Raw genomic sequence first — 27326 nt, 5'->3', positions numbered from 1 at the left:
TAGGACAACGAATGACATAAGAGTGAGCTGATGCCTACTGGCTGTGACAAGAGAGCGGTGTTAACTCCTTTATTTTGCATTCTCTTGTCTTAAAAAATCGATACATATAATCTAAGTTAACTAAATTAAATATTGTCTGTGCTCGAGTGCAAATGGTTCCTTAAAGATCAAAGTCGCCGCTTGTCTTCTGTTCACTGCAATGTGACATGTTACCACGTGGAGCGTTAGCATCGCTGTAGCGTTCTGTTATCTGTAGTATTTTTATAAACATTGCCGGTAAATACAATAGGTGGGTACCGACAACTACAAAATTAATAGAGATGTATGAAGCTGATGAGGCGCTTTACAGTGTGAGGCACCCTGAATACAAAAATAGATTAAGACGATTGGAGACCTAACCTAACCTACCCGTCTCCTGTAGCAAGGAATTTGAGTGTTACAGTTAGTCTGTCTTCTGTAGATATAGCAGTTCTTAAGTGAGTATTTTGCATTGTGATATGAGGACACACTTCACTGAGCACATACAGAAATTTATGCTCATCCATCCTTAAGTAATTTATGTACGACTTGGACGTTCTCCACTATAAGCTCACGTAACAAGTTTTGTTGAATGCTTTTATCGTGTCGTCGTAAAACTCACGGCTTCACCCAGGTACGTTTCCTTTTTTCCCCGCTTCCCTTCCGTATGTGCACACAGTGCAATTGTGGTACATGCAACTGCTGCGGTTAATAACAAGTTGTCAGCCATCTTTAACTGCGACGAAAACTATGATGACAGTGTAATACCCCTTTTCAGCGCCACATCAAATATCTTTGTCAAATATATTCGACGGACATTTGATCACATCTTTGACAAAGAAATTTGATAGTGTAATACCGGCCTAAGGGACGGTCCTGTACTCACGGCTAGAGTTGTGGCAATTCGTGAATGAGTCGTTCATTTGAACGTCTCTAAATAAAGAATCTTAAGAATCGAATCGTGATACGGACGAATCATCGTTCAACAGAATCTTAAGAACGATTGCGTGTTTCCGAGTCGTGACGATTCCAAGTTCCAACGATTCATCGATTCTTAGTATGCTATGCTCCGAAGGCAACTTCCGAATCATGCCAGGTCGTGCCGAATGATTACGACCGCCAGATGGCAGTCAAGTGGAGGATGCGTGTGAACAAAGGAAGCTCAGAACGAACAAACGAAGTTCGTGGGCCGTAATATTACTCGCGAAAACCAAGCTGACACTTGGCGGTGGCTGACGGGAACGAGCGTAAAAGCATTTCCCATTTACTATTTACTATTGCTACCATCAGCCCCCGCGCCGACGTCAGCTTAGTTTGCGCGAGTAATACACGAACTAGTGATGACAGAAACGATGTACAGCGAGTACACAGCTCCCAATACACACGATTTCAGACATGTCCTGCCATCTGTGAGTAAGATGTAGAACTTTTTGCATTCCGTAAGAATCGTGTCATCGCAGACTAGAATGAATCGTGAAAGAATCGTGAAAGAATCGTTAACGAATAGTAGGAATCAATTCGCAATTTGAGATTGAATCGTAGGAATCGAATCGGGAAAAAGAATCGTGTTGCCCAACTCTACTCACGGCGTATCGGCCGTTGCAGTTGATGGTCTTGGCGGTGTCGGGGTAGCTGGTGAAGGCGCCCTGGGCCTCGTCGGAGCCGGGCGCGCGGGCCTCGAGCAGGAAGCCGTGGATGGGCAGGCCCTGCGGCGACGCCAGCGCCACGGTCAGCTTACCGTTGCGCGCCACCTGCCGCACCGACGGCGTCACCGTGTAGGGCGGCGGCGAACTCTGCGGCGTCGATCCGGTGTGGCGCGGCGTCATCGAAGCGCACGTGCCGTTGGGCGCGCCGCTGCTCAGCGCCCAGCCGCGCCCACACAGGCACAGCCAGAGCAGCAGCCAGGCCGTCCACTCTCGCATCTGCAACAAACGACATCTAACGTCACACCTGCTGCTCATTCACTTTCACGGTCTTATTTCTATAAAGAGGGACGGAGGTTTCAGTTTAAACAAGGCTCTGGGTTCGGCATTCAGCACTCGGCGAGTCAGAAAGGACTTTACAACTTCGGAATAATATATAAATTTGAGATAAATTTGAGATAAATTACAGAATCGGCAGATGTGTCATTTTGTAGCAAACACCCTCAAGTTACTAAAATGTAGACTTTCACGGCCGGAAATGTCATGTCCATTATAATTATCCGGGCTGTTATGCCGTGGTCGGCTGATGAATTCTGTGTCAATTCCCAAGGTTTCGTCCCCGTCTGCGGGGGACATCTCCAAGGGGGTGTATAGCTCGATGGAAGGTCCAACACACCCACTGGCTCGCTACTGACTGCCGCTGAATTCAGTGACCGCGCTCTCCCGCGCCGAGGCGTGACGTCACGTGTTTTGGAAACGTCAGTGCAATTGGCCGCTGTCCGCTGCCGTCGATCGCCGTTGCCATCACCCAGTGGTGGACGGGTGGTACACACCTTCAGCACCGGCATCCATATACCGTTTAATTTCACGCCCTCCTCCTTTCGATTGAAATTATTAGGGTGTTTGGCGATTTCGATTGCCTCCCTGTAAGAGCCTTTCGTAATATTCGCATGTGGCCGCTAGGACTTTCGTCTCCCCAAAACGAATATAGCGGTTACCTGTTTGGAAAGCATGCTCCGCAACAGCTGATTGTTCCGTTTCTCCTTTTCTACAATTGCCCTTGTGCTCTTCCAAACGTTTTGAACAAGGGCAATTGAAAAGGAGAAACGGAACGATCAGCTGTTGCGGAGCATGCTTTCCAACCAGGTAACCACCATATTCGTTTCGGGGAGACGCAAGTACTAGCGGCCACATGCGGATATTACGAAAGGCTCTTATAGGGAGGCAATCGAAATCGCCAAACACCCTAATAATTTGAATCTAAAGGGGGAGGGCGTGAAATTAAACGGTATATGGATGCCGGTGTTGAAGGTGTGTACCACCCGTCCACCACTGGGTGATGGCAACGGCGATAGACGTCAGCGGACAGCGGCCAATTGCACTGACGTTTTCAAAACACGTGACGTCACGCCTCGGTGCGGCGCGGGTGGGCGCGGACACGGATTTTAGCGGCAGTCAGTAGCGAGCCAGTGGGTGTGTTGGACCTTCCATTCAGCTATACATCCCCTTGAAGATGTCCCCCGCGGACGGGACCGAAGGCTTGGGAATTTACACAGAATTCCTCAACCGACCACGGGATAACAGCCCGGATAATTACACTCCTGGAAATGGAAAAAAGAACACATTGACACCGGTTTGTCAGACCCACCATACTTGCTCCGGACACTGCGAGAGGGCTGTACAAGCAATGATCACACGCACGGCACAGCGGACACACCAGGAACCGCGGTGTTGGCCGTCGAATGGCGCTAGCTGCGCAGCATTTGTGCACCGCCGCCGTCAGTGTCAGCCAGTTTGCCGTGGCATACGGAGCTCCATCGCAGTCTTTAACACTGGCAGCATGCCGCGACAGCGTGGACGTGAACCGTATGTGCAGTTGACGGACTTTGAGCGAGGGCGTATAGTGGGCATGCGGGAGGCCGGGTGGACGTACCGCCGAATTGCTCAACACGTGGGGCGTGAGGTCTCCACAGTACATCGATGTTGTCGCCAGTGGTCGGCGGAAGGTGCACGTGCCCGTCGACCTGGGACCGGACCGCAGCGACGCACGGATGCACGCCAAGACCGTAGGATCCTACGCAGTGCCGTAGGGGACCGCACCGCCACTTCCCAGCAAATTAGGGACACTGTTGCTCCTGGGGTATCGGCGAGGACCATTCGCAACCGTCTCCATGAAGCTGGGCTACGGTCCCGCACACCGTTAGGCCGTCTTCCGCTCACGCCCCAACATCGTGCAGCCCGCCTCCAGTGGTGTCGCGACAGGCGTGAATGGAGGGACGAATGGAGACGTGTCGTCTTCAGCGATGAGAGTCGCTTCTGCCTTCGTGCCAATGATGGTCGTATGCGTGTTTGGCGCCGTGCAGGTGAGCGCCACAATCAGGACTGCATACGACCGAGGCACACAGGGCCAACACCCGGCATCATGGTGTGGGGAGCGATCTCCTACACTGGCCGTACACCACTGGTGATCGTCGAGGGAACACTGAATAGTGCACAGTACATCCAAACCGTCATCGAACCCATCGTTCTACCATTCCTAGACCGGCAAGGGAACTTGCTGTTCCAACAGGACAATGCACGTCCGCATGTATCCCGTGCCACCCAACGTGTTCTAGAAGGTGTAAGTCAACTACCCTGGCCAGCAAGATCTCCGGATCTGTCCCCCATTGAGCATGTTTGGGACTGTATGAAGCGTCGTCTCACGCGGACTGCACGTCCAGCACGAACGCTGGTCCAACTGAGGCGCCAGGTGGAAATGGCATGGCAAGCCGTTCCACAGGACTACATCCAGCATCTCTACGATCGTCTCCATGGGAGAATAGCAGCCTGCATTGCTGCGAAAGGTGGATATACACTGTACTAGTGCCGACATTGTGCATGCTGTGTTGCCTGTGTCTATGTGCCTGTGGTTCTGTCAGTGTGATCATGTGATGTATCTGACCCCAGGAATGTGTCAATAAAGTTTCCCCTTCCTGGGACAATGAATTCACGGTGTTCTTATTTCAATTTCCAGGAGTGTATAATGGACACAACCTCAAGTTCCATTCACGTTGCACATGAGTACCCAATTCCGCCACCAGGAGCGCCAGAGTAGTGGACAGTTAAAATAGCCACTTTAATTGGCGCCGAGCGCACTCACTGTGTGTTATGGTTTCACGAATCTAACTCTACAAGAGCTGCTCGGCGTAAATTTGCACAGAGTTCGTTACAGAACCTCCAAGCAGGCTTACAATTCTCTCTTCGCACAAGATCTTTGATGGGAGAGGCTGTTCACTGCGACTTGATAAATCACCAAGTCGCCCGCGTGTTGTTGTCAAACAGGTTAGGGAGAGCTTTGCCCGCAGTGCACAAAAATCAACGAAACGTGCTTCTCACGAGACTGGCATTCCACAAAAGACTTTTTGGCGACTAGTGCGTACACGTTTACACTTTGAAGCATATAGATTCAAAATGGCGCAGCACATTAGAGATGCAAATAAGGTTGCTCATGGGGAATTCCGTGCGGAAATTTTGTGGGGAAGTTTTGTATCGGACAGAGGACAAAGAGACATTCAACACAATCTTCAGCAATGAGTTAGCGTTTCATATCAGTGGCAGGGTGAAAACCAATAAGTGCAGAATTTGGGGCAGTGAAAATCCACAAGCAACCCCGTAATATGTTCAAGACAGCCCCGAAGTTAATTTGTTCTGTGCCCTTAGCAAACTGAAGTGTACGGCCCTTTCTTTTTCATGGAAAAAACTGTCACTGGTTTTGTCTGCTTGAGTATGCTTGAAAACTTTAATTCCACAGTCCGACGAAAATGACAGATGGAATGGTTTACTACCAGGAAGGTGGTGTATCGTATTTCCTCACGGAAGTTCGAGGTTTCCAGATAATCGCTTGCCAGGTCGGTGGATTGGTCGTGAAGGGCCAATCGCACGGCCATTACACTCCCACTGGATTCCTTTCTTTGATGTTTCATTAAAGACCGTGTATATGTTCCTCCCTTACAAAACAATTTAGCCGAGCTGAAAATTCTATACTGCCGTTGCACAAGTTATGCCCAATTTGCTGCAACGAGTGTGGGTAGAAATTAATTACCAGTGGGATGTTTGCCGCATAGCAAATAGTGGTCACATCGAACCAAAATGAGATTTGACATTTTCAAGTGAAACTTGAGGATGTTTATTATAAAATGATTACCGATTCTGAAAGTTCTCAATAAATTTCAGTAACATTCCAAAGTTGTAAAGTCCTTTTAGAGTCACCCTGGATGTTAAGATCTCGCCGGCCATCATGACTAAGAAAGCTGACGAACGCTGATGGTTAGTGTTTAACGGAATCCAGTGTCGGCACTGACGAACAAGATCATCAAAGGCGCTGTGTGGTCTTGAATTGAACTCAGCTATAAACTGCTGCAAGAGACCGACCGTAGCTAAGCCTGGTTAAGAGTCCAGCAGCGAGTACGCAACAGCAGAAGTGTAGCTCCTGAATACGACTGGGTCGGTCGTCGACTACTGCGCACAAAATGGAAATAATGACAACTCCAGGAAGCACACTTAACAAATTACTAAAAAGTTTCCTGGCTACACATATCGTTGAACCAAAAGCCACGCGAAGTACACGAAATAATTCAGCGTTTTAGTGAAAAAGCATACAGTTTGGCAACAAAGTGAAGAGTATTAGTTTTGAGGACAAAAAAAACCGCATACAGAAAGCTGAAAAAAACACACACACACACACACACACACACACACACACACACAAGAATGTTGTGTAGTGTTTTTTTTTTTTTTGGTTGGGTTTAAGGGCGCTCAACTGCTGAGGTCATTAGCGCCCAGTCACTGTTGTTAGAGCACATGGAATCTGGTAAAACTCAAGGGGATGGGGGGGACACCAGAAGGACCTGACAAAGATGCAGATAAAATAAGTAAAAAGGTTAAATGTCTTTGGACAAGCCAGTTAAAGTTATAAAACGCAGAATACGAGCAGCTGCTCGAGCGTCATCAGCTAAAACATCCGGTAAAGTAGATGGCAGGGACAGGACAACACGAAATTGACTAAAACGGGGACACGACAATAAAACATGGCGCACTGTTAATGCCTGACCACAAGGGCACTGCGGGGCTGGGTCACCGGAGAGCAGGTAGCGGTGGCTAAACCGGCAATGCCCAATCCGCAACCTGGTCAGAAGGAGCTCCTCACGCCGAGATGGTCGGGAGGATGTTGTCCAAGCAGTTGGCAGCGGTTTTACTGCCCGGAGCTTGTTTCCTTGGAGGGATGACCAAGCATCCCACCACAACGACACAAGCCTCTTACATACATCCCCACGAACGTCAGATGACGGGACACAATGGGAGGCTGGCCGAGGCAGGAGGACTGCAGCCTTGGCTGCAGCATCCGCAGCCTCGTTCCCAGGCACTCCTACATGTCCAGGAACCCACAGAAAGCTGGCAGAACCACCATTATCAGCGAAAGAATGGAGGGACTGCTGTATCCGTTGAATCAAGGGATGGACCGGATAGGGAGCTCCAAGGTTCTGAAGAGCACTGAGTGAATCAGAGCAGAGTACATACGATGAATGGCGGTGGCGGCGGGCATACTGAACGGCCTGATGGAGAGCAAAAAGCTCGGCCGTAAAGCTGGAACATTGGTCGAGGAGCCGGTATGTAAAGGTGGCGGCCCCGACGACAAAGGCACAGCCGACACCGTCGTCAGTTTTGGAGCCATCGGTGTAAATAAAGGTGTGACCGGCAAGTCGAGCACGAAGTTCGACAAACCATGAGCAATACACTGCAGCCGGAGTACCCTCCTTCGGAAGAGAGCTGAGGTCGAGATAAATATGAACCGGAGCCTGGAGCCAAGGTGGTGTCGGGCTCTCACCCTCTCTGAAGGTGGTAGGGAGGGCAAAATCCAATTGTCGAAGCAGGCGACGGAAGCGGACTCCGGGGGGCAGCAGGGCAGACACATACAACCCGTACTGACGGTCGAGAGAATCGGCGAAGAAGGACTTGTAAGAGGGGTGGTCGGGCATAGACAACAGCCGGCAGGCATACCGACAAAGCAGTACGTCGCGCCGATAGGTCAATGGTAACTCGGCAGCTTCAGCATAAAGACTCTCGACAGGACTAGTGTAGAAGGCTCCGGTCGCAAGACGTATCCCCCGATGGTGGATGGAGTTGAGCCGGCGTAAGAGGGATGGCCGAGCGGACGAGTAGACAAAGCTCCCATAATCCAGCTTCGATCGGACTATGGACCGATACAAGCGAAGCAGGACAGTGTGATCCGCTCCCCAAGATGAACCGCTAAGAACTCTGAGGACATTAAGAGAACGTGTACAACGGGCCGCCAAATAAGAGACATGTGGAGACCAACACAGTTTCCTGTCCAACGTGAGCCCTAGAAACTTAGTTGTGTCCACGAATGGGAGAACAACGGGACCGAGATATAGGATGGCGGAAGGTACGCTTTATATCGCCAGAAGTTGATACAAACCGTCTTCTCTTCAGAGAACCGGAAGCCATTTGCCACGCTCCATGAGTATAGGCTGTCTAGACAACGCTGAAGGCAGCGCTCCAGGAGGCATGTTCTCTGGGCACTGCAGTAGATCGCGAAGTCATCGACAAAGAGAGAGCCTGAGACATTAGGTGGAATGCAATTCATAATGCTACGCTCAAGACGGAGCCCTGAGGCACTCCGTTCTCCTGGAGGAAGACGTCGGACAATACGGAACCCACACGTACCCTAAACGTTCGATCCGTTAAAAAGGAATCAATAAAAAGGGGCAGGCGACCGCGTAGGCCCCACCTGTGCATAGTGCGGAGGATACCTCCTCTCCAACAGGTATCATAAGCCTTCTCCAAATCGAAGAACACGGCTACCGTTTGGCGCCTTCGCAAAAAGTTGTTCATGATTAATGTCGACAAGGTCACAAGGTGGTCAACAGCGGAGCAGCGGCGACGAAAGCCGCATTGGTCATTAGTAAGTAGCCGTCGAGATTCAAGAATCCAGACTAACCGAGCATTAACCATGCGCTCCATCACCTTACAGACACAGCTTGTAAAAGAAATGGGGCGGTAACTAGAAGGAAGGTGTCTATCCTTCCCGGGTTTGGGTATAGGAACAACAACGGCGTCACGCCAACGCATGGGGACTTGACCTTCGGTCCAGACGCGATTGTAGGTACGAAGAAGGAAGCTTTTGCCCGCCGGAGAAAGGTGTGCCAGCATCTGAACGTGAATGGCATCTGGCAGAGGACCGGGACAGCGCAAGCGCATAGTAAAGGGGGCATTATAAGTGTCCAGATTCAGCGAGTGGAAGGAAGGTCGCCGAGCCTCTTCTGCCTCTTTCCTGGGAAGGAAGGCAGGATGGTAATGGGCGGAGCTTGAAACCTCCGCGAAAAAGCGGCCAAAGGCGTTGGAGACAGCCACAGGATCAACAAGGACCTCATTACCTGAGGTCAGGCCAGGTACCGAGGAGTGGGCCTTAATGCCCGACAGCCGGCGCAGGCTACCCCAAACGACGGAAGAGGGAGTAAAACTGGTAAAGGAGCTGGTGAAAGAGGCCCAACAAGCTTTTTTGCTGTCTTTGATGACTCTACGACATTGCGCTCGGAGTCGTTTGTATTCAACACAATTCGCCGACGTAGGATGGCGGCGAAAGGTGCGTAAAGCACGTCGTCGAGCACGGAGAGCGTCCCTACAAGCCTCGTTCCACCAGGGGACGGAAACGCGACGTGAAGAAGAAGTAGTACGAGGAATGGAACGTTCGGCAGCATTGATGAAAACAGCTGTGAGGTATTCGACCTGACTGTCACAACTGGGAAAATCGTGGTCCGGAAAGGTCGCCAGGGAGGAGTAAAGTCCCCAGTCAGCTTTCAGTATGTTCCAGCTCGAAGGACGTGGGGATGGGGTGTGGTGCAGGAGATGAACGACACAGGGGAAGTGGTCGCTCGAATAGGTGTCAGAAAAGACATACCACTCGAACCGACGAGCAAGAGTGGTAGAACAGATCGAGAGGTCCAAGTGGGAGTAGGTATGAGTAGAGTCCGAGAGGAAAGTCGGGGCGCCGGTATTGAGGCAGACAAGATTGAGATGGTTGAAGACATCCGCCAAGAGTGAGCCTCTGACAGGATGCAGGAGAGCCCCAAAGGGGATGATGGGCATTGAAGTCGCCAAACAATAAAAACGGCGGGGGAAGCTGAACAATCAGGTGCATCATCCCAGCCCGACTAACAGCGAATGACGATGGAGTGTAGATGGTACAAACTGAAAAAGTAAAAGCAGAAAGAGTAATGCGGACAGCTATTGCTTGGAGTGGGGTGGTCAATGGGATGGGATGGTAATAAACATCGTCCCGAACGAGCAACATGACCCCACCATGAGCTGGGATACCGTCCACAGGGGTGAGGTCATACCGCTCCGAGGTATAGTGGGTAAAGGCAATACGGTCAGTTGGGCGCAACTTGGTTTCCTGGAGACCAAGGACGAGCGGACAGTGCAGGCGGAGGAGCAGTTGTAATTCCTCCCGATTAGATCGAATACCCCTTATGTTCCAATGAAACAACGCCATCGCTAGTCAAAAAGTTGGGGGAAAGAGACGGGGGAAGAGCTGGTCACCTCGACGGCCGCGGAGGGCCAGGTTGCGAGGGAACAACGCTACAACCGACGGGAGGCGGATCCGGTTCCATCGACTCTTCGCCAGCTGCAGCCGCTGTCCGCTGTCCCTGGTTGTGTAGGAGGGGCAGCATCATTTGCCGATGAAAGGCCAGCTGAGCGCCTCGCAGCAGAGCGTCCCGGCGAAACTGAGGACGGCCGGGAGCAGCGACTTACGGATGGAGCGTCAGACGTAACGCGCCGGGGTGGAGAGGGGGCTAGCGACTTCTTCTTGGAGGCCTTCTTGGAAGGCCGAGGAGGCACAGGGATGGTGGGCTGGACCCGAAGACGGTCCTCACGCGCGGGGTCCGTTTTGGAACGCCGGACCTCGGAAGCTGGGGTCCGGAACATTTCCCCGATGGACGCCTGAGAAGAGGATCGCTTCTCAGGTGGCGTGGGGGGAGGAGGAGGAGGAAGGGTGGCCCCTGGGGTAGAGGAGGTGGGGGCCACGGGGGAGGAGGATTTGGAAGGGAGGGATTTGGGAGGCGGAGGCAGAGCCCCCTGATGGGCGGAGGAGGCGGAGGGGGACAGGATAGGGGTGAGGATACCGCGGAAGGAGTGGACACAACTGAGGCAAACGAAGTGGTCAATGGCACGGGATGGAGGCGGTCATACTTCTTCCTGGCCTCAGAATAAGGGAGCCGATCCAAAGTTTTGATTTCTTGTATCTTCTTCTCCTTCTGATATGCGGGGCAGTCTGAGGATCTAGGCGAGTGGACGCCAGGACAATTAATGCACCGAGGTGGTGGGGTGCATGTATGTTCCTCACGAAGAGGACGTCCACAATCGCCACAAAGAGGCTCAGCCTCACACCATGACGACATGTGCCCAAAGCGCAAACACCTAAAACAGCGCATAGGAGGCGGGACGTAAGGTCGCATGTCACACCGGTAGCACATCACCTTTACCTTCTCCGGGAGAACGTCCCCCTCGAAGGCGAGGATAAAGGCCCCGGTGTCGATGCGACGGTCTTTGCGGCCGCGCTGGACTCGCCGGACGAAATGCACGCCTCCAGGTTGGCCCTGAGCTCCTCATCAGATTGTAGCAGGAGGTCACGACGAAAAATAACCCCCTGCGTCCTATTTAGTGCCAGATGTGGGACAATGGATACTGGGATGTCCCCTAGGCGGTCGCACGCCTGGAGCGCCGCCGACTGTGTGGCGGAGGTGGTCTTGATAAGAACGGACCCTGAACGCATCTTGCTGAGAGCCTCGATTTCCCCGAAGACGTCCTCAATGTGCTGAACAAAGAACATGGGCTTGGAGGTGGCGGATGTCCCCCCCCCCCCCCCCCCCCATCAGTTCAAGAACAGACCAAATAACGGGGGAAGTACTTCGCCCCAAGCCGGCGGGCTTGTCCCTCCTCCCATGGAGTGGCCAAGGGGGAAAGGGCAGGAGAACCAGAACTAGAAACGGTACCTTTTCTTTTGAAAGACTCGGCCGCAGAGCGACCTGATACGTGTTGACGTTTCATCTGCGAAACGTCCGCCCCGATACCACCCACTCCGACCAGGGGCTCTCCCCACGGGCGCCACCCAGCCGCAGCAAGGGCCACCTGGCAGGATGACCATTGCCGGGAGTCCTGATGCCCCAAGGAGACGGGCATCTACTCCTTGGCCGACGTGGGGAGGGTGCAGCTCAGGTATCGGCAGTACGATCCCTGTGCTGTCAGGGGGCTACAACCTAGAGGGTACATGACGACCCCACCACAATGGGCTGGCTACCGTGCTGGATTTCTGGTGCCATGGATAGTCCATCATGATCGCTGGTGCAGATGGAGATGCGCTATGGGCGTAACTTGGACAACCCATCAGGCGTTTAGGCCCAATTTGAGGAATAGTGGGTATGGTTACAACGCCGGTGCAATGCCGAGTGCCAAGGTCTTAGTGCACTTAGGACCAGTGGTACACCACGTAAGGTGTCCTTCCCCAAAAGGCTCGTACTTCTGTAGAATTTTGAAAAATGGAGGTCAAACCCCAGGGGGGACCATCACATGGAAAGCCGAAATGGTTGAAACTCCTTTTAGTCCCCTCGTACGACAGGCAGGAATACCTCGGGCCTATTCTTACCCCGGACCTGCAGGGGGGGGGTTGTGTAGTGTGATGATAAACGACATTAAAATAACAGACAAGGATGAACTTACTTCCAGTTACTGACAACCACTGAAATAAGGGATAAGGCCAGAGTGAGAAACTTATAATTCAACAGTAGCACATTTTTTGAAAAAAATAAGTAATGTCCGACTATTACCACAAGAGAAAATCAACCATCAACAATACATTAAAAACAGTACGTACATAATGATCACAAAAGGCAGGTGAACATTGCGAATGTAACTAGTCACAGAAGCCATAACACACCTAAGCCGAAAAGTTTGTGTTAGTAAATGGACAAACATGACAATTGTTTTTATAAGGTAGGATTTGCACGAAGTTTGGCCTCATGGACATTCTAGTAGCTGCAGTTTTTGCTTTCTTTCTATTAATTTCGTTTTATATTTATCTAGCTATTCAACTTTTGCCAATAATTATCGATCATTATTTTATATTATGATTAGGGTCTTTAGGAAAAACAGAAGTGTTCGCCACTACAATGTGGGATTTTTCAAGACCTATCTATTCTGACTGTGAAAGTCATCGGTCCCATCCCTCCGAACATGTTGCAAAGAACCTGGATGGAAACTGAATACAAAGTAGGCATTCTTCGAGTCACCGCAGGGGATCACATGGAAGTTTTCGATGATTTAATTTTTTTTTTAAACTCAACTTCACACCCAACTTATTTTTTAAGAGTAAACCAACTTCATTTAATTGTTTCTTTGGAGCAAAATGAAAATAGGGCATATTTCAGAGTAAACCCCGTATAAGTTCTACAATGTTTCGGCAACCTGCCACGAAAGTTTGAACCACTCTTTGCGTTACACGCAGAACTTTCAAGATGCCACACTGTATGTCGCTTCCATCTGAAGCCCATATCCTACATCCTACGAATAGATGCTGTTTGTAAGTACCGGCACATTGAGCTGCTCTCCAAACTGTCATTAAAAAGGAGGTTCCAATGGTTCTGAGCACTATGGAACTTAACATCCGAGGTCATCAGTCCCCTAGAACTTAAAACTACTTAAACCTAACCAACCTAAAGACATCACACTTATCTATGCTCGACGCAGGATTCGAACCTGCGATCGTAGCGGTCTCGCGGTTCCAGACTGAAGCGTCTAGAACCGCTCGGCCACCCCGGCCTACTATAAAAAAAAAGGAGTGTTATATTTGTGGTTAAACGATTTTCGTATTTTGGTGCTGTAACTCGCGTGACAAAATACGCCGTTTCTAGGTACGGGACATTGAAGATTCTTAAAAATACGTGCCTTTCTTGGTAGGAATTCTAATTAACTATAAGATAACATTACGGCAATTAAAGCCGTCAGATGATCGTAACAAAAGAGGTCATTGGTCGAAGTTATGTGTCGCTTAATTGATGGAGAAGGTGAGGTACGAAGCACTGTAGAGTAGGTTCGTGTCTTGCTTTATCTTAAATTTTCATTTTTTTATCTTCAAGTTCTCTAAAAGGTTGTGGGATTTTGTTACTAATGAACAGAAATGTTTCTGTAATATTTAATGTTATTTAAATATAAATGTCCTGAAACGCAAAGACTCGACATGAAACTTTCCTTTTTGTCTTTTAACAACTTATCGCTACTCAAGTTTATGTACAATACAGACAGAACAGCGTGACTAGCATATGAACAAGGGAGGAAATGTCCCTTTTAAGAGAGCTAACGAAAGAATTTCACGTGCGTCGATTTGCGCAAACCAAATGTATGGCTTGGGAGCCGATACAGCAGATAGCTGCAACTGGAGAGCGCTATAGTCGCAAATGGCTTGAAAATGCAAGAAGCACGTGACGCGTGGCTTGTCTCGTGAGGTTAGATTTCTCGTCCGCGTCCACGTAAACATTACCTGCCTCGTCGCGTGTGAATAAGGCTTCACCGAGCTGCTGCTTTGGACTAGCGGCGCCTACAGCCCAAGTGCGTTGATTCCCCTCTGAGGGAGCTCTCTTGCTTCTCGTGTCCCCTGAACGGCAGTGTCACATCGTGGCGGGTTCAAGGCGAGTCACTCGCTGTCATTTCCTCGGGGAAACGTACGGTGACCAGAAATACCGCAAGTTCTTGAGTCACAACAGCGCGTCACGGCAAGAACCACAGGACGCGCGGAAATACCACCGATAGGAGAATTCCTGTGATAATCAGCAGTGACACGGACTGAACGTCCGTAGATTTTAGTATTTAGGAATCACCGCTGTAGTGGGACGCGAAATTGAAGCGTCACCCATCCACCAGTGTCAGCCCAGTTTGCAGGTGAATTTAAGTTTTATTTAGTGTTTTGTTTATGTATTTTGTAATATTTGTAATGTTTGTGAATTATCTAAAGCTTTGTATTTATTTTTATGCTTCATGTACGGAGAGGGCGGCGCAACGAACGGAGACAGCATCTTCACTACCGGGACCAGAGAGAAAATTGCTGGCCACTATACGTCGCGGGTCGACAGCCAAAGAGCAACAGAAGATCCTGAAACCGAGTTGTTGCGTCGTGCTTCGTAAAGCTGAAAAAATAATTTGTAATGTTTCTACAACAAAGACGTCATAGAAAGTTTAATGATGTTGCAAATGTTCAGTCCTGCCTTGTCAAGGCTCATGTTCACGTCTATATGTAGTATATATGAAAATAAACTAGTGTATACTACAAAAGTTTAAATACGTGTTCCGAGAATCATATTAAGGAAGAATCATATTAAGGAAGAATCATATTAAGGAAGAATCATATTAAGGAAGAATCATATTAAGGAAGAATCATATTAAGGAAGAATCATATTAAGGAAGAATCATATTAAGGAAGAATCATATTAAGGAAGAATCATATTAAGGAAGAATCATATTAAGGAAGAATCATATTAAGGAAGAATCATATTAAGGAAGAATCATATTAAGGAAGAATCATATTAAGGAAGAATCATATTAAGGAAGAATCATATTAAGGAAGAATCATATTAAGGAAGAATCATATTAAGGAAGAATCATATTAAGGAAGAATCATATTAAGGAAGAATCATATTAAGGAAGACGTATTACTGATTTATTTGACAAGATTATTAATTTTTGACAACGTTCATCGCGAGTTTGAGTCTTAAAAGTTAGTTCAATGTGGTTTTAATATTTATTAAAGCAGATAACTTGCATTAATGTAATTTCTGACAAGAAACAAACGACACCTAAATTGAGAAAGGTTTGTGCAAACGAATTGGACTGAGTGACGTAATTTTTCGCATACGACTCAAATGATGTTTTAATTACAGTTTCGTTGAAGAACCATTCAGAGACAACTTTAAAAAGAATTTTAATAATTTTTAAGTGTTTTGTAACTGACGTAGGTGACGAAGTCTGCACATGGTCATATGTCAAAAGAAAATCATTTATACAAAACTTACGTCGTTACACTACACCGCGTATTACAGACTCCCCACCGCGTTTTTCTGTCTATATGTGAAGGTGAATCTCAGGAACTAGTGTAGCAACTCTGATGCTGTTTTCACTGATGGACTAATTAACTAGCTAGATTTTGTGTGTGTATTACCGCTACGCCAGACAAGACGTCCTCACGTAGATACGTCAGTGCTACCCCCGCAATGCCGGTACGTGTCTCTGGCATGTTTTGAAGTTACTGTTTTCATTGCTTAGAACGCTGGACACAATGTGCGATCTTCAAGCAGTGAAAATCTCTTCGGAATGTCTATACAAATGTTTCCAGAAAGTTTCATTGTCAAACAATTTTTTTTGTTAAGGCTCTCGTAAGTAGCGAAAGTTGACTTTTTTGCTGATAAGGCAATTTAACCTTATTTTGTTAGTTATGTGGTTACTAATAACAGCAGATTGCTGTATATTAACAATGCCATTAACTTCACATGGTCGGAGTTCACAGTCATCTAGAATATTTTAAAGGACATCATGTTCACCATTGACTGTAATATTGTTATACAATTGCAGTTTCGACCTTTGGGCCATTTTTAAGTGGTACTGCGAAAGATTTTGCTTCAGCACATGTCTGACTTTGAAATCCTCTCACATGTACACATGTCATTGTCAAAAATAGGCCTTTCCACTGTAGAAGTAAATTGACACCATACAAGTTCGCTTACATCGTGAGATGATTATTACGTGAATTGTTACCATTGTTAATATCCTTCACATAAATCGCTACAAATCAACGTTCCAACATACTGTTTATATTTGAGGGATGTTAAGATTGGTAACAGTTCACGTAATGAATCTTTCACAATGTCTAGAGCTTCGCACTCGTTTGGTGTTACTTTATGCAGTGAAAAGGATTGTTTCTGACGATGAAATGTATACATGTGTGAGGATTTTGAAGACTGATATGTTCTGAAGAAAAAAGCTTTTGCATTACCACTTGTAAATGTCCCAAAGGCCGAAACTAGTGGTGGATGTGGGGAGAGAGAGGGCAGAATTTTGAGAGCGGACGATTTGGACGTGTTTCCATCAGAAAGAGTAAATTTGTAATACTGTATATCATGAACTGATATATATATAATTACTTTTGAATATTGTTAAAGTAAATGCATTGTTTGTTCTCTATCAAAATCTTTCATTTGCTAACTATGCCTATCAGTAGTTAGTGCCTTCAGTAGTTAGAATCTTTTATTTAGCTGGCAGTATTAGCGCTCGCTGTATTGCATTAGTTCGAGTAACTAAGATTTTTGTGAGGTAAGTCATTCATGAAAGGTATAGGTTATTGTTAGTCAGGGCCATTCTTTTGTAGGGATTATTGAAAGTCAGATTACGTTGCGCTAAAAATATTGTGTGTCAGTTTAGTGTTGATCAGAATAAGTAAAGAGAGAAATGCCTGAGTACGTTCATTTCTGCTCAGTTGTTTGAAAATCAAATAACGTAAGAGGTTTATCAGCACAGTAATTCATTAATTTTTCTAAGGGGGTGTTTCAACATGCCGTATGATTGCAATTCATAAACAGTCATTGGTACAGTAATGAACCATAACTTTTTGGGACTCACGGAGCCTCGATCGTCAGACAGTGTTCACGGCATCGGGTCTTCAAAACCTTAATAACGCTTCCATACGGATTTAGTTGCGCGTTTCACTCGCTGAAAATCTCAGATTGGCAGCCGTGTCGTTGGGTGTGATTAGACAGTGTCACCTCGTTGCTTCATTACACTGCTGTCTATATTTTGTTTTGTATAACGAACAGAAGAGTTACCAACTGGAGAAGAATATTGCCATTTGCCCGTAAGCTACTACTGGATCACCAGCTTGTGTAAATTCACCGGTAACTTTCTTAGGACTGAAGGAACTGCTTCTTGGCAAATGAGCAGTATCTCAAATGTAATTCGAACACACAAAAATACATAACCGAATACATATATTTTTTCGATATACTTCCATCTTTTATCTCAGAAACAATGTTTTCATGTACTCCCTTCCAAGCGTAACGTATTGGTTCTTATTTCATTAATCCTAGATTATGGTTTTTAATCTTATAATGAAATACTCCTCATGTAATCAAATGTACCACAAATCTTAAGAAACGCGCGTGGTTCAACAATTACAACTGCCAAAAAACGCTGCCTGGCGTGATCGCTGTTTTTCGTTTAGGCCCTACCTCCGCCCGGTGTTCGCAGCTGCACTCGTGAATTGACCAATGGTTTTCAGTCAACTGTAGTCATCTTGTTAAAGGAGGAAATAAATTTCCTTTGAGTCTGCGATATCCGCGATGCTTGTGACTCTTCTGTGAATATAATCGTTTAGATCGCTTAAGATATGTCTATTTCTAATAACGTCGTTTCGGCTACTGCTATCAGATCTAATGCTGAAACTTCACGGCCCAATTATACATAGGTTTTATTGATAGATAATCAGTTTCGAAGTTTTGGTGTGCTGAAATTCCGGTACGATGCAGCGGTGTCCAAACCGCGGGCTGCATGCGGCCCAAGGGAAGTATCACTGCGGATCAAGCAGTGAGCTCTATCATACAATCCGTAAAAACAATAAAATATCCGTTTATGTGAAGTTGTGATACACTTAACATTTTCAGTTTGGAACCACTGCCACACGACGCTACTCTCTCATTGGTCCACTTTTTTGTTTCCTCAGTGGTTACTGTTACATTGTTCGCTGTAAGTATATTAATTGTGGCCCAGAAATACTTTTCTTCCAGTGTGGGTAGGCAAGCTAAAAGGTTTGACACCCCAGGAGACCGCTTTATTCGTTAGTAGTCATCTTGGGTACGAAGCGCATCAGCCACCATGGAGAAGGCGGGAGAGAGTACGCAAATGATTACAGTCTGGAGAAAAGCGCTTAAGCCCTTACGTAATGTGTATTTTAATGAAGTAAGCGAGGCAGCAGGGCGACCAGATCACCAGTATCAAAGGAGTTTAGCAAGCACCATATTGAATTGGTTAGCTCCAGGAAAATCTTGGGTCCTTTCGGAACATTTCTGCCTTCGGCAAGTACGTTCCATGTTGCAGTAAGCTGACGTACGTGAGACTAGCTGGGAGTTTCTCACGCTGCTTCAGGACGTGTAGTACATGGCCTCCTGGTTTCATAGCAGATTGCACAATGCTGTGTGAATTTCAGCGTTGCTTAAAAGAGCAAAGTATCTAATAAGCTGCGATGTCTGCACTTTTCGCCGTTACTATAGCAATGTTACTCATACCAGGAGTCTATCATCACAGTCTTAGACGACACTTGCGATAGGTGGGCAGCTACCCCAGTCGCAGCGATGTTTTAAGGGTGTTTACGGTGCCCTGAAAGAGTATTTTAATACGATAATACCTGAAGCGTTGGATCGAGCAAGGTGACGCGTTGGAAACTATGGTATCGTATTCGGTTGGACGGCAATTTAAAACACTATCTAGTCATACAGGTATAGGCAAATGACAAGATGGTTCCTTGTAAAGAACACGCCGATTTCTTTCCGCAATACGAGCCCTAAGCCCTGAGCTTCACTCGTTCTGAAAGTGTTGGATCATTACCAGTAACTCAGCCAGAATGTTTTAAGTCATGTGCTCCTAGCAGAATTTTGGAGGTAATATTATGCTCCGGCACACAATCAGCAAGAATTCAGAAAATATCGTTCCATAGTTCTAGACTTCCAAAAGGCTTTTGACTCCTTTCCTCTCAAGCGGCTTCTAATGAACTACGTGCTTAAGGACTATAGTCTCACCAATCCAACTGGACTAGCTTCTGTCGAAGATGACGGGAAATAATCTTGTGTACCCCCAAGAAAGGCTTATAGGCCCTGTGCTGTTCTTAATCTTTATATATGAACGACTTACGAGACAATCTAAGCAGTAAGATTGATTGCAGATAATGCTGTCATTTCCCGTCTAGTAAAGTCACCAAAAATTCAGAACCAATTGCAAAACCACTTGAGACACGATATCTACGAGGTCTGATAAGTGGCACTTGACTAAATAAGGAAAAAAAGAGATCATCCAAACGAGTTCTAAAAGAAATCCCTTACCTTTCCGTACACGATAGATCAAATTTAGTACTTATTGATTCAATTAAATACCTAGTCGAATAGTTCAGCATTAAAAAGAACTCTGACACAGAAAAGTTATTGGGAGGCGGAACAAAGACTGCGTACGATTGGCAGAACACACAGAAGATGCAGTAATTCTACTTCGGGGAGTGCCTACGCCATGCTTGTTCGTCATTTACGGGGTATTGCTGCGCGGTATGGAATCCTTACCAGATAGGATTGATAGATGACATCGAAGTTCAAAGAAGTGTTCCTCGTTTTCTATTATCGCGGAATAAGGGAGAAAGTGTCACGAATATGATAAGCTAGCGGGGGGGGGGGGGGGGGGGGGGCGGCATTATGAAAAGCGTTTTTCGGTTGCGAGATATCACCATGAAATTATCACAACTTTTCTCCTCTCCACCCCCCCCCCCCCCCCCAAATGCAAAATTTCGCTGACTCCCACCTACAAAGGGAGAAATGACTTCTGACGAAATCAGGGAAATCAGAGTTCGCACGAAAATATTTAGATGTCCCTTATTCCCATGTGCTATTCCTGAGTGAAACGGTAGAGAAATATAGAACCATTTTCGAGCAAATGTAAATTGCAGCTTAATCGTGTACGTTTAGCTGCTGTACCGAAGATTTCTAATAATTTTTAACACAATTTTCGAGAAGGGTCGAAATCTAAATTCAACTACTCGACGGGGACTTCTCCAGATATTACAACTTTCAGACTTCCGCACGAAGTGCGTCCCGCTTTTTAATCAATTTATCTTCTATTACGATGTACCGCCAGGTCTTCTCTTTTCAAGAGGAATCACAATCAACCCATCTTTTGTTTCGGTACATGCGAAGCCTATATCCATTTTAGTATCTTAACAGCCACTATTCCGCTATTTTCTCCTATCTGTTCTCTCCGTCTGTTTCTTTGTTTATCCTTGTTCTGCCCCATGTAGTGAGAGCATGTAGCACTGTTGGTGGGAACAACCTGACAGGACGTTGCCCAAGACGCGATGTCCGATTCTCCCAGACTCCCCCAATGCTCGTTTGATTGACTTTTCTTGCTAACGGTGAAACATTAACTGGTCAACAACAATTTGATCTTATGGATGAAAAAAACTGACCTGGCGCTAGTAAGACTCGTGCTCTTGGGTCTCCTCACAAATTTATTTACTTGTGTAGACAGTGCATCCATTTCGAGAATCGAGAATATCTACGATTTTTGCCTGTTATAGATATTGATACTGTCAAGATATCGCTCATAGGGCTCCCTGGGATTTGAAGACTTTCGAGAATGTTTCATGTCTGAAGTCTGATAACAAATAACGAAAGAAATGTTTTCGTGTGATAATTACAAATTAATAATTATATGTTTACCTCTACCGTGAATCCATCCATCCTTGCCAAATTTCATGATTCTACGCTAACGGGATGTACCCTGCCGGTTTTAATGAGTGAGATTACTGGTATCAAAAATCTGACACTTGGCCATACGTTGATTGCATTGACTTAACGGCTTCAACTTTTTACACTGCCATAGGACCGAAGACCTTAGTATGTGACAAATTTCAGCTTCGTACGTCTATCCGTTACTGAGAAAAGGTGTTTTTCACAGACGGACAGACAAAGTGGTCCCATAATGGATCCGTCTTTACAGATTCACGTAATACGAAAAAATGAAAAAGCATCAGAGTAATGGATAGTACTTAGGCAATGAGAAAACTGAAGGATTTTACGTACAAATTGTTGGAATATCGACTGTTCTTCAGATGTGACTGACTTTGACTTCCACTCCGTCCCAGTGTTACAGAAATTTTTAAGAAGGGGAAGTGATGTTCGCTAATCTGAAGAAAAACTTTTCAGTGAACGTATGCCCCTTTGTTAAATGCACTCGACATACAGCTGTTTGAAAATCACAGGCGTCAGTCGCATGTTCTTCACCAGCACTCACGTGCGAATACAATCAACACTGTTTGTAGGGTTGGCTTAGGAGCGAAGTAAAAGCAGAAACATCTCGCTCGTATTACACATGCATGCGCCCACCTGGAGGACCGTACGAATCAGGTCAGATCAGCAACATAACAGCTGTCTACAAGAGCTGCAAAATGCACTGCAATTGACGGTGGTGTTTTTGAACACCTTTTGTGAGGAAATTTACAAAAAACTGTAGAGCAATTATTACCACCTGCATTACTCACGTTCCTCATTGTTTTCATTACTTTCTTCGGAAACTGAAGAACATGACACATTCGTATGACTTTTATTAAGAATCACTAATAGTATCAACCCACTAAGCATTCACCTTCCCTGCTGACTACCCCTATTACCAACTTCACATACTAGATGTAGTTTAAGTTTTAACTATCATAGCGAAAAAAAATAAAGTTACACGATTTTTTCGCTTGTAAGTACAGTCTGCAGCGCTAGTAAACACTGAAAAACTCTCGTCACAGTTCCGTGAAACCCCGTTGAAGAGGAGTCAAAAACTTAACAGCGCAGGCCATTGATATAGTGCAGTAGCCCTCTGGACTGACACATCGAAATTTCCGTTAATACAGAGAACGAGTTACAGCGCGATACTCCCCAGAAGTATTTCGTTTCTGGCGCATCCAGCGGCGTGCTATGGTAGTGTGACGTGGGGATTTCAGTCCGTACCAGCACTACAGACCTGTATGTGAGAGGACCGTTCACAAAGTAATGAAACATTTTTTTCCTCGGCCACAAATTTGTTGTAGGACATCGTGAAATATTCCCGCTTCAGCCCCTATAAAGTTCCGTTGGGTGGTGTAGCCTTCAAAATGGCGCCTGTAAGAGGTTTCTTATGGCGGAAAACCAAACCGTCTTAGATATTCATAGGCGCTTGCAGAGTGTCTACATAGATCTTGCAGTGAACGAAAGCACAGTGAATCGTTGCGCGTGGCGTCTGGCATCGTCGCAAGAAGGTCGTGCAAACCTGTCTGATCTCCCGCGTGCATCCGGCCGCACACGGCTTTGACTACTCCAGTGCTGGAACGTGCGGACACATTCGTTGGAGGTGATCGATGGATCACAATTAACCACCTCGCTGTTCAACTGGTTTTTTGTTGGTAGTTCTGAGGCGCATGTGCGCGCGCTCGCACTTACGTCGACCAGTTGCAGTACTCAAAGGTGTACTGTGCTATCATCAGTAAACTGGGGAAACAACTTCGCCACAAACAAAAACATACGAATTTGTCCTCCATGACAACCCAAAGCCTCACCCAAGTCTGCACACCAGAGAGGAGCACACAAAACTTCATTGGACTGCTCTGCCTCAATCACCGCCAGGATCTTCTACCTTCTGACTTCCATTTGTTTGTCCCAATGGTTGGTTGGTTGGTTGGTTTGTTTAGAAGCGGGAGAAGGGACCAAACTACGAGGTCATCGGTCCCTTGTTCCTAATAAAACAGTGCCACAAGTTTGAGAATAAAACGAACGAAACACATAACAGGAAACGGAAAGGAAGGAAGGAAAAGCCACAAGAAAGAAGGGAAGGAAACGAACACTAAAGGAACAAACGAGTACAAGAAAACAGAGACGCTAGAAACAGAGAGAGTAAAACATGAAAGCAGATTACAGTGGCTGGCCAACCACGAGAATAAAAAGGGAAAGCCAGCCACTCTGCAACACATTAAAACCTCCACCCGAAAAGCACTAGGGTGGAAGACAGAGGGACAAAGGACATGCGCTAAAACTTACATAGCAGTATAAAAGCCACTCTCACAGATAAAACGTAAAACTAAAGCTGCTGTGGAGGCATTGTCGCCCAACACCGAAGGCAGGGTGCTGGGAAAGCTTAAAGTCTGCCGCAGAGCGGCTAAAAGTGGGTAGTCCAGCAAGAGGTGGACGACTATCTTTTGGGAGCCACAGCGACACTGAGATGGGTCCTCGCGACGGAGTAGGTATCCTAGAAACGTATGGCCAATGCGGAGCCCGCAGAGGACAACTGATTCCCTGCGAGAGGCCCGCATGGAAGACTTGCACACTTTCATAGACTCCTTAATGACAGCAGTTTGTTATGCGTGCTGTTATGGCATTCCGTCTCCCAAAGCCGGAAAACCCTGCGGTGTAAGACAGAACGCCGGTCAGCTTCGGAGATGCCTATCTCCAGAAGCGGTTTCCGTGTAGCCTGTTTGGCTGTTTGGCCAGCCTGTCGGCAAATTTGTTGCCGGGATTCCGACGTGTCTTGGGGTCCACACAAACACCACGGAGCGGCGGGACTGTTCCAGGGCACAGATGGACTCCTGAATGGACGCTACCAGATGGTGGCGAGGGTAGCACTGGTCGATAGCTTGTAGGCTGCTCAGTGAGTCACAGGAGATATGACTCGCCAGGGCACGAGCGGAGGTACTGAAGAGCACGAGATATGGCCGCCAGCTCTGCAGTGAAAACACTGCAGCCAACCGGCAAGGAGTGCTGCTCAATATGTCCTCCATGAACATAAGCGAAGCCTACGTGACCATCAGCCATTGAGCCGTCGGTGTAAACCACTTCAGAGCCCCGGAACACGTCAGCAATCCAGAGGAAGTGATAGCGGGTGGGTTGACGGAGTCCTCAGGGTCATGCAGAAGGTCCAGACGGAGCTGTGGCCGAGGTGTACACCATGGAGGCGCATGTGAAGGTGCCGCAAGCAGAGGTGGTAAAGGGAAGGACTCCAGTTCGGAGAGAAGGGACCGCACGCGAACCGCAATCGTTATCCCCGATCTGGGCCCTGATGCGGGAGATGGACTGCCACAGGCGGGAAAAGCAGACGGTTATTCGGATGTGCAGGGGAACTATAAATGTGTGCTGCGTAACTGGCGAACAGTTGCACACGTCTGATCTGTAGTGGAGGGACACCAGCCTCCACCAGTACGCTGGTCACCGGACTCGTCCTAAAAGTTCTTGTCACCAATCGAACCCCACAGTGGAGCACAGGGACGAGTAAATGCAATGCTGAAGGCGCTGCCGAACCATAAACCACACTCCCATAGTCAATTCGGGATTGGACAAGGACTGTGTAGAGCTGCAGCAGCGTGCAGCGATCTGCACCCCAGTTGGTGTTGCTCAGGCAACGGAGGGCATTGAGGTGCTGCCAGCACTTCTGCTTAAGTTGACGAAGATGAGGGAGCCAAGTAAATCGAGTGTCGAAAGCCAGTCCTAGGAATTTATATGTATCCACTACAGAGAGTGGATCGTCATTAAGGTAAAGTGTGGGTTCCGGATGAACTGTACGACACCGACAGAAGTGTATGACACACGACTTGTCCCAATGAAGGATGCACTCCGCGGGAAGCTGTACATGGATGATGGAGAGGTTATTAATGCTGCACGACGTTGGCTCCGACGTCGAACAGTTGAATGGTACCATGTGGGCACACGAGCCCTCCCAGTACGGCGGTGTAAGGCTGTCTTACTGAACTATTTAAAGGAGTTTATGTTGAAAAACAGGGTTTTGTAGCCAAAAAAGTGGGGAATTGGAATTCTGAATAAAACAAACTTTCTTTCAGAAAAGTCTGTTGCATTACTTATTAAACGATCAAAAAACTGACAATTTTTGTGAGGTGGCAAAACTATGTGCCAATCCTCGCACTGTCTTTATGCATGGCGGAGGAATTCTCGTAACAATGAGGAGAGAAACGCAGGAGGGTCTAAGAGCTTTCTTAGTCTTGCACGGCTTGGCGACCGATGTGTTCCGGCACGCCGCGCTGTGTTGTGTTTACCGGCAAGTCGCTTCTCTCTGCTTTCGCAACGTCCACCAAGGCCGTGTGGGCGCGCCAAGGCGGCGCGCCGTGCGTGCCTGTGGAAGGGAATGGCGCTTCTACACACCTCGAGGGGTGTGTCGCTGCCCGTGGCTGAACAGCTGTGCAAGTGTCCAGTTACGGAATCACTGAAATAATCTTATGACATAAGTGGCCTGGAGCAACTGGAGACCTCGTCTAGTGTTGCTCTGCAACCTACATCTACATTTACACTCCGCAAGCCACCCAACGGTGTGAAGCGGAGGACACTTTACACGCCACTGTCATTACCTCCCTTTCCTGTTCCAGTCGCGTATGGTTCGCGGGAAGAATGACTGCCGGAAAGCCTCCGTGCGCGCTCTAATCTCTATAATTTTACATTCGTGATCTCCTCGGGAGGTATAAGTAGGGGGAAGCAATATATTCGATACCTCATCCACAAACGCGCCCTCTCGAAACATGGACAGCAACCTACACCTCGATGCAGAGCGCCTCTCTTGCAGAGCCCGCCACTTGAGTTTGCTAAACATCTCTGTAATGCTATCACGCTTACCAAATAACCCTGTGACGAAACGCGTCGCTGTTCTTTGGATCTTATCTCCTCTGTCAACCCGACCTGGCACGGATCCCACACTGACGAGCAATACTCAAGTCTAGGTCGAACGAGTGTTTTGTAAGCCACCTCCTCCGTTGATGGACTACATTTTCTAAGGACTCTCCCAATGAATCTCAACCTGGCACCCGCCTTACCAACAATTAATTTTATATGATCATTCCACTTCAAATCGTTCCGTACGCATACTCCCAGATATTTTACAGAAGTAACTGCTACCAGTGTTTGTTCTGCTATCATATAATCATACAACAAAGTATCCTCCTTTCTATGTATTCGCAATACATAACATTTGTCTGTGTTAAGGGTCAGTTGCCACTCCCTGCACCAAGTGCCTATCCGCTGCAGATCTTCCTGCATTTCGTTGCAATTTTCTAATGCTGCAACTTCTCTGTATACTACAGCATCATCCGCGACAAGCCGCATGGAACTTCCGATACTATCTACTAGGTCATTTATATATATATTGCGGAAAGCAATGGTCCCGTAACACTCCCCTGTGGCACGCCAGAGGTGCTAATCTTTCTATTTGACGTCATTTCCGCAACCTGCGCGTATTTATGAAGATGAGATGAAATGATTATGACACCAGGAACATTGAGTCCCCGAGTGAAGAAAAACTCCGACCTGACCGGGACATTTCTTCGTTCAGGATCTGCATGTTGACATTACTTACTTTAATAGCAGTTTCGAGGTTGATGTGCACATGGGACGTTTAAGAAAGTGTCACACTTACAGGAGCTAGTATTGCACGAAAATGGAAGAGAAGTTCCTATATTATGTCCGGGAAACGATACCTTTCAAATATCAGTCAAACTGTTCTATCATTCCCATCTGCCTGTTAAGCAGAAGTAGACTAACGGATGTGACAAAAATCATGGAGGTACCACCTAATATCGAGTCGGTCTCCTTTTATTCGGGGTAGTATCACAAGTCGACGTGGTATGGATTAGTCGCGGAAGTCTCCAGCAGAAATATTGAACCATGCTGCTTTTTTAGCCGTCCATAACCATCAAAGTGTTGCCGGTCCAGGATTTTGTGCAGGAACTGACGCCTCGATTGTCCAATAAATATTCGATGGAATTCATGTAGGGCGATTTGGGTGGTCAAATCATTCGCTCGAACT

The 27326-nt window shown here is 47.1% G+C and overlaps 1 protein-coding gene across 1 annotated transcript in view; it reads right to left on the bottom strand.

Annotated features, from left to right (window-relative positions):
• The window catches only part of LOC126484394 (putative ferric-chelate reductase 1 homolog), a 360497-nt gene that overhangs the window by 71577 nt on the left and 261594 nt on the right, over window positions 1-27326 (bottom strand). Inside the window, exon 2 of the mRNA XM_050107891.1 lies at window positions 1605-1940. Within this exon, the coding sequence (XP_049963848.1) occupies window positions 1605-1940 (336 nt within the window). The remainder of the gene's footprint in view (window positions 1-1604; window positions 1941-27326) is intronic.

Source organism: Schistocerca serialis, chromosome 6, assembly GCF_023864345.2.
Source record: "Schistocerca serialis cubense isolate TAMUIC-IGC-003099 chromosome 6, iqSchSeri2.2, whole genome shotgun sequence".
Lineage (NCBI taxonomy): Eukaryota > Metazoa > Arthropoda > Insecta > Orthoptera > Acrididae > Schistocerca > Schistocerca serialis.
Note: the sequence above shows the minus strand (reverse complement) of the source record. Positions and strands in the feature narration are given on the sequence as shown.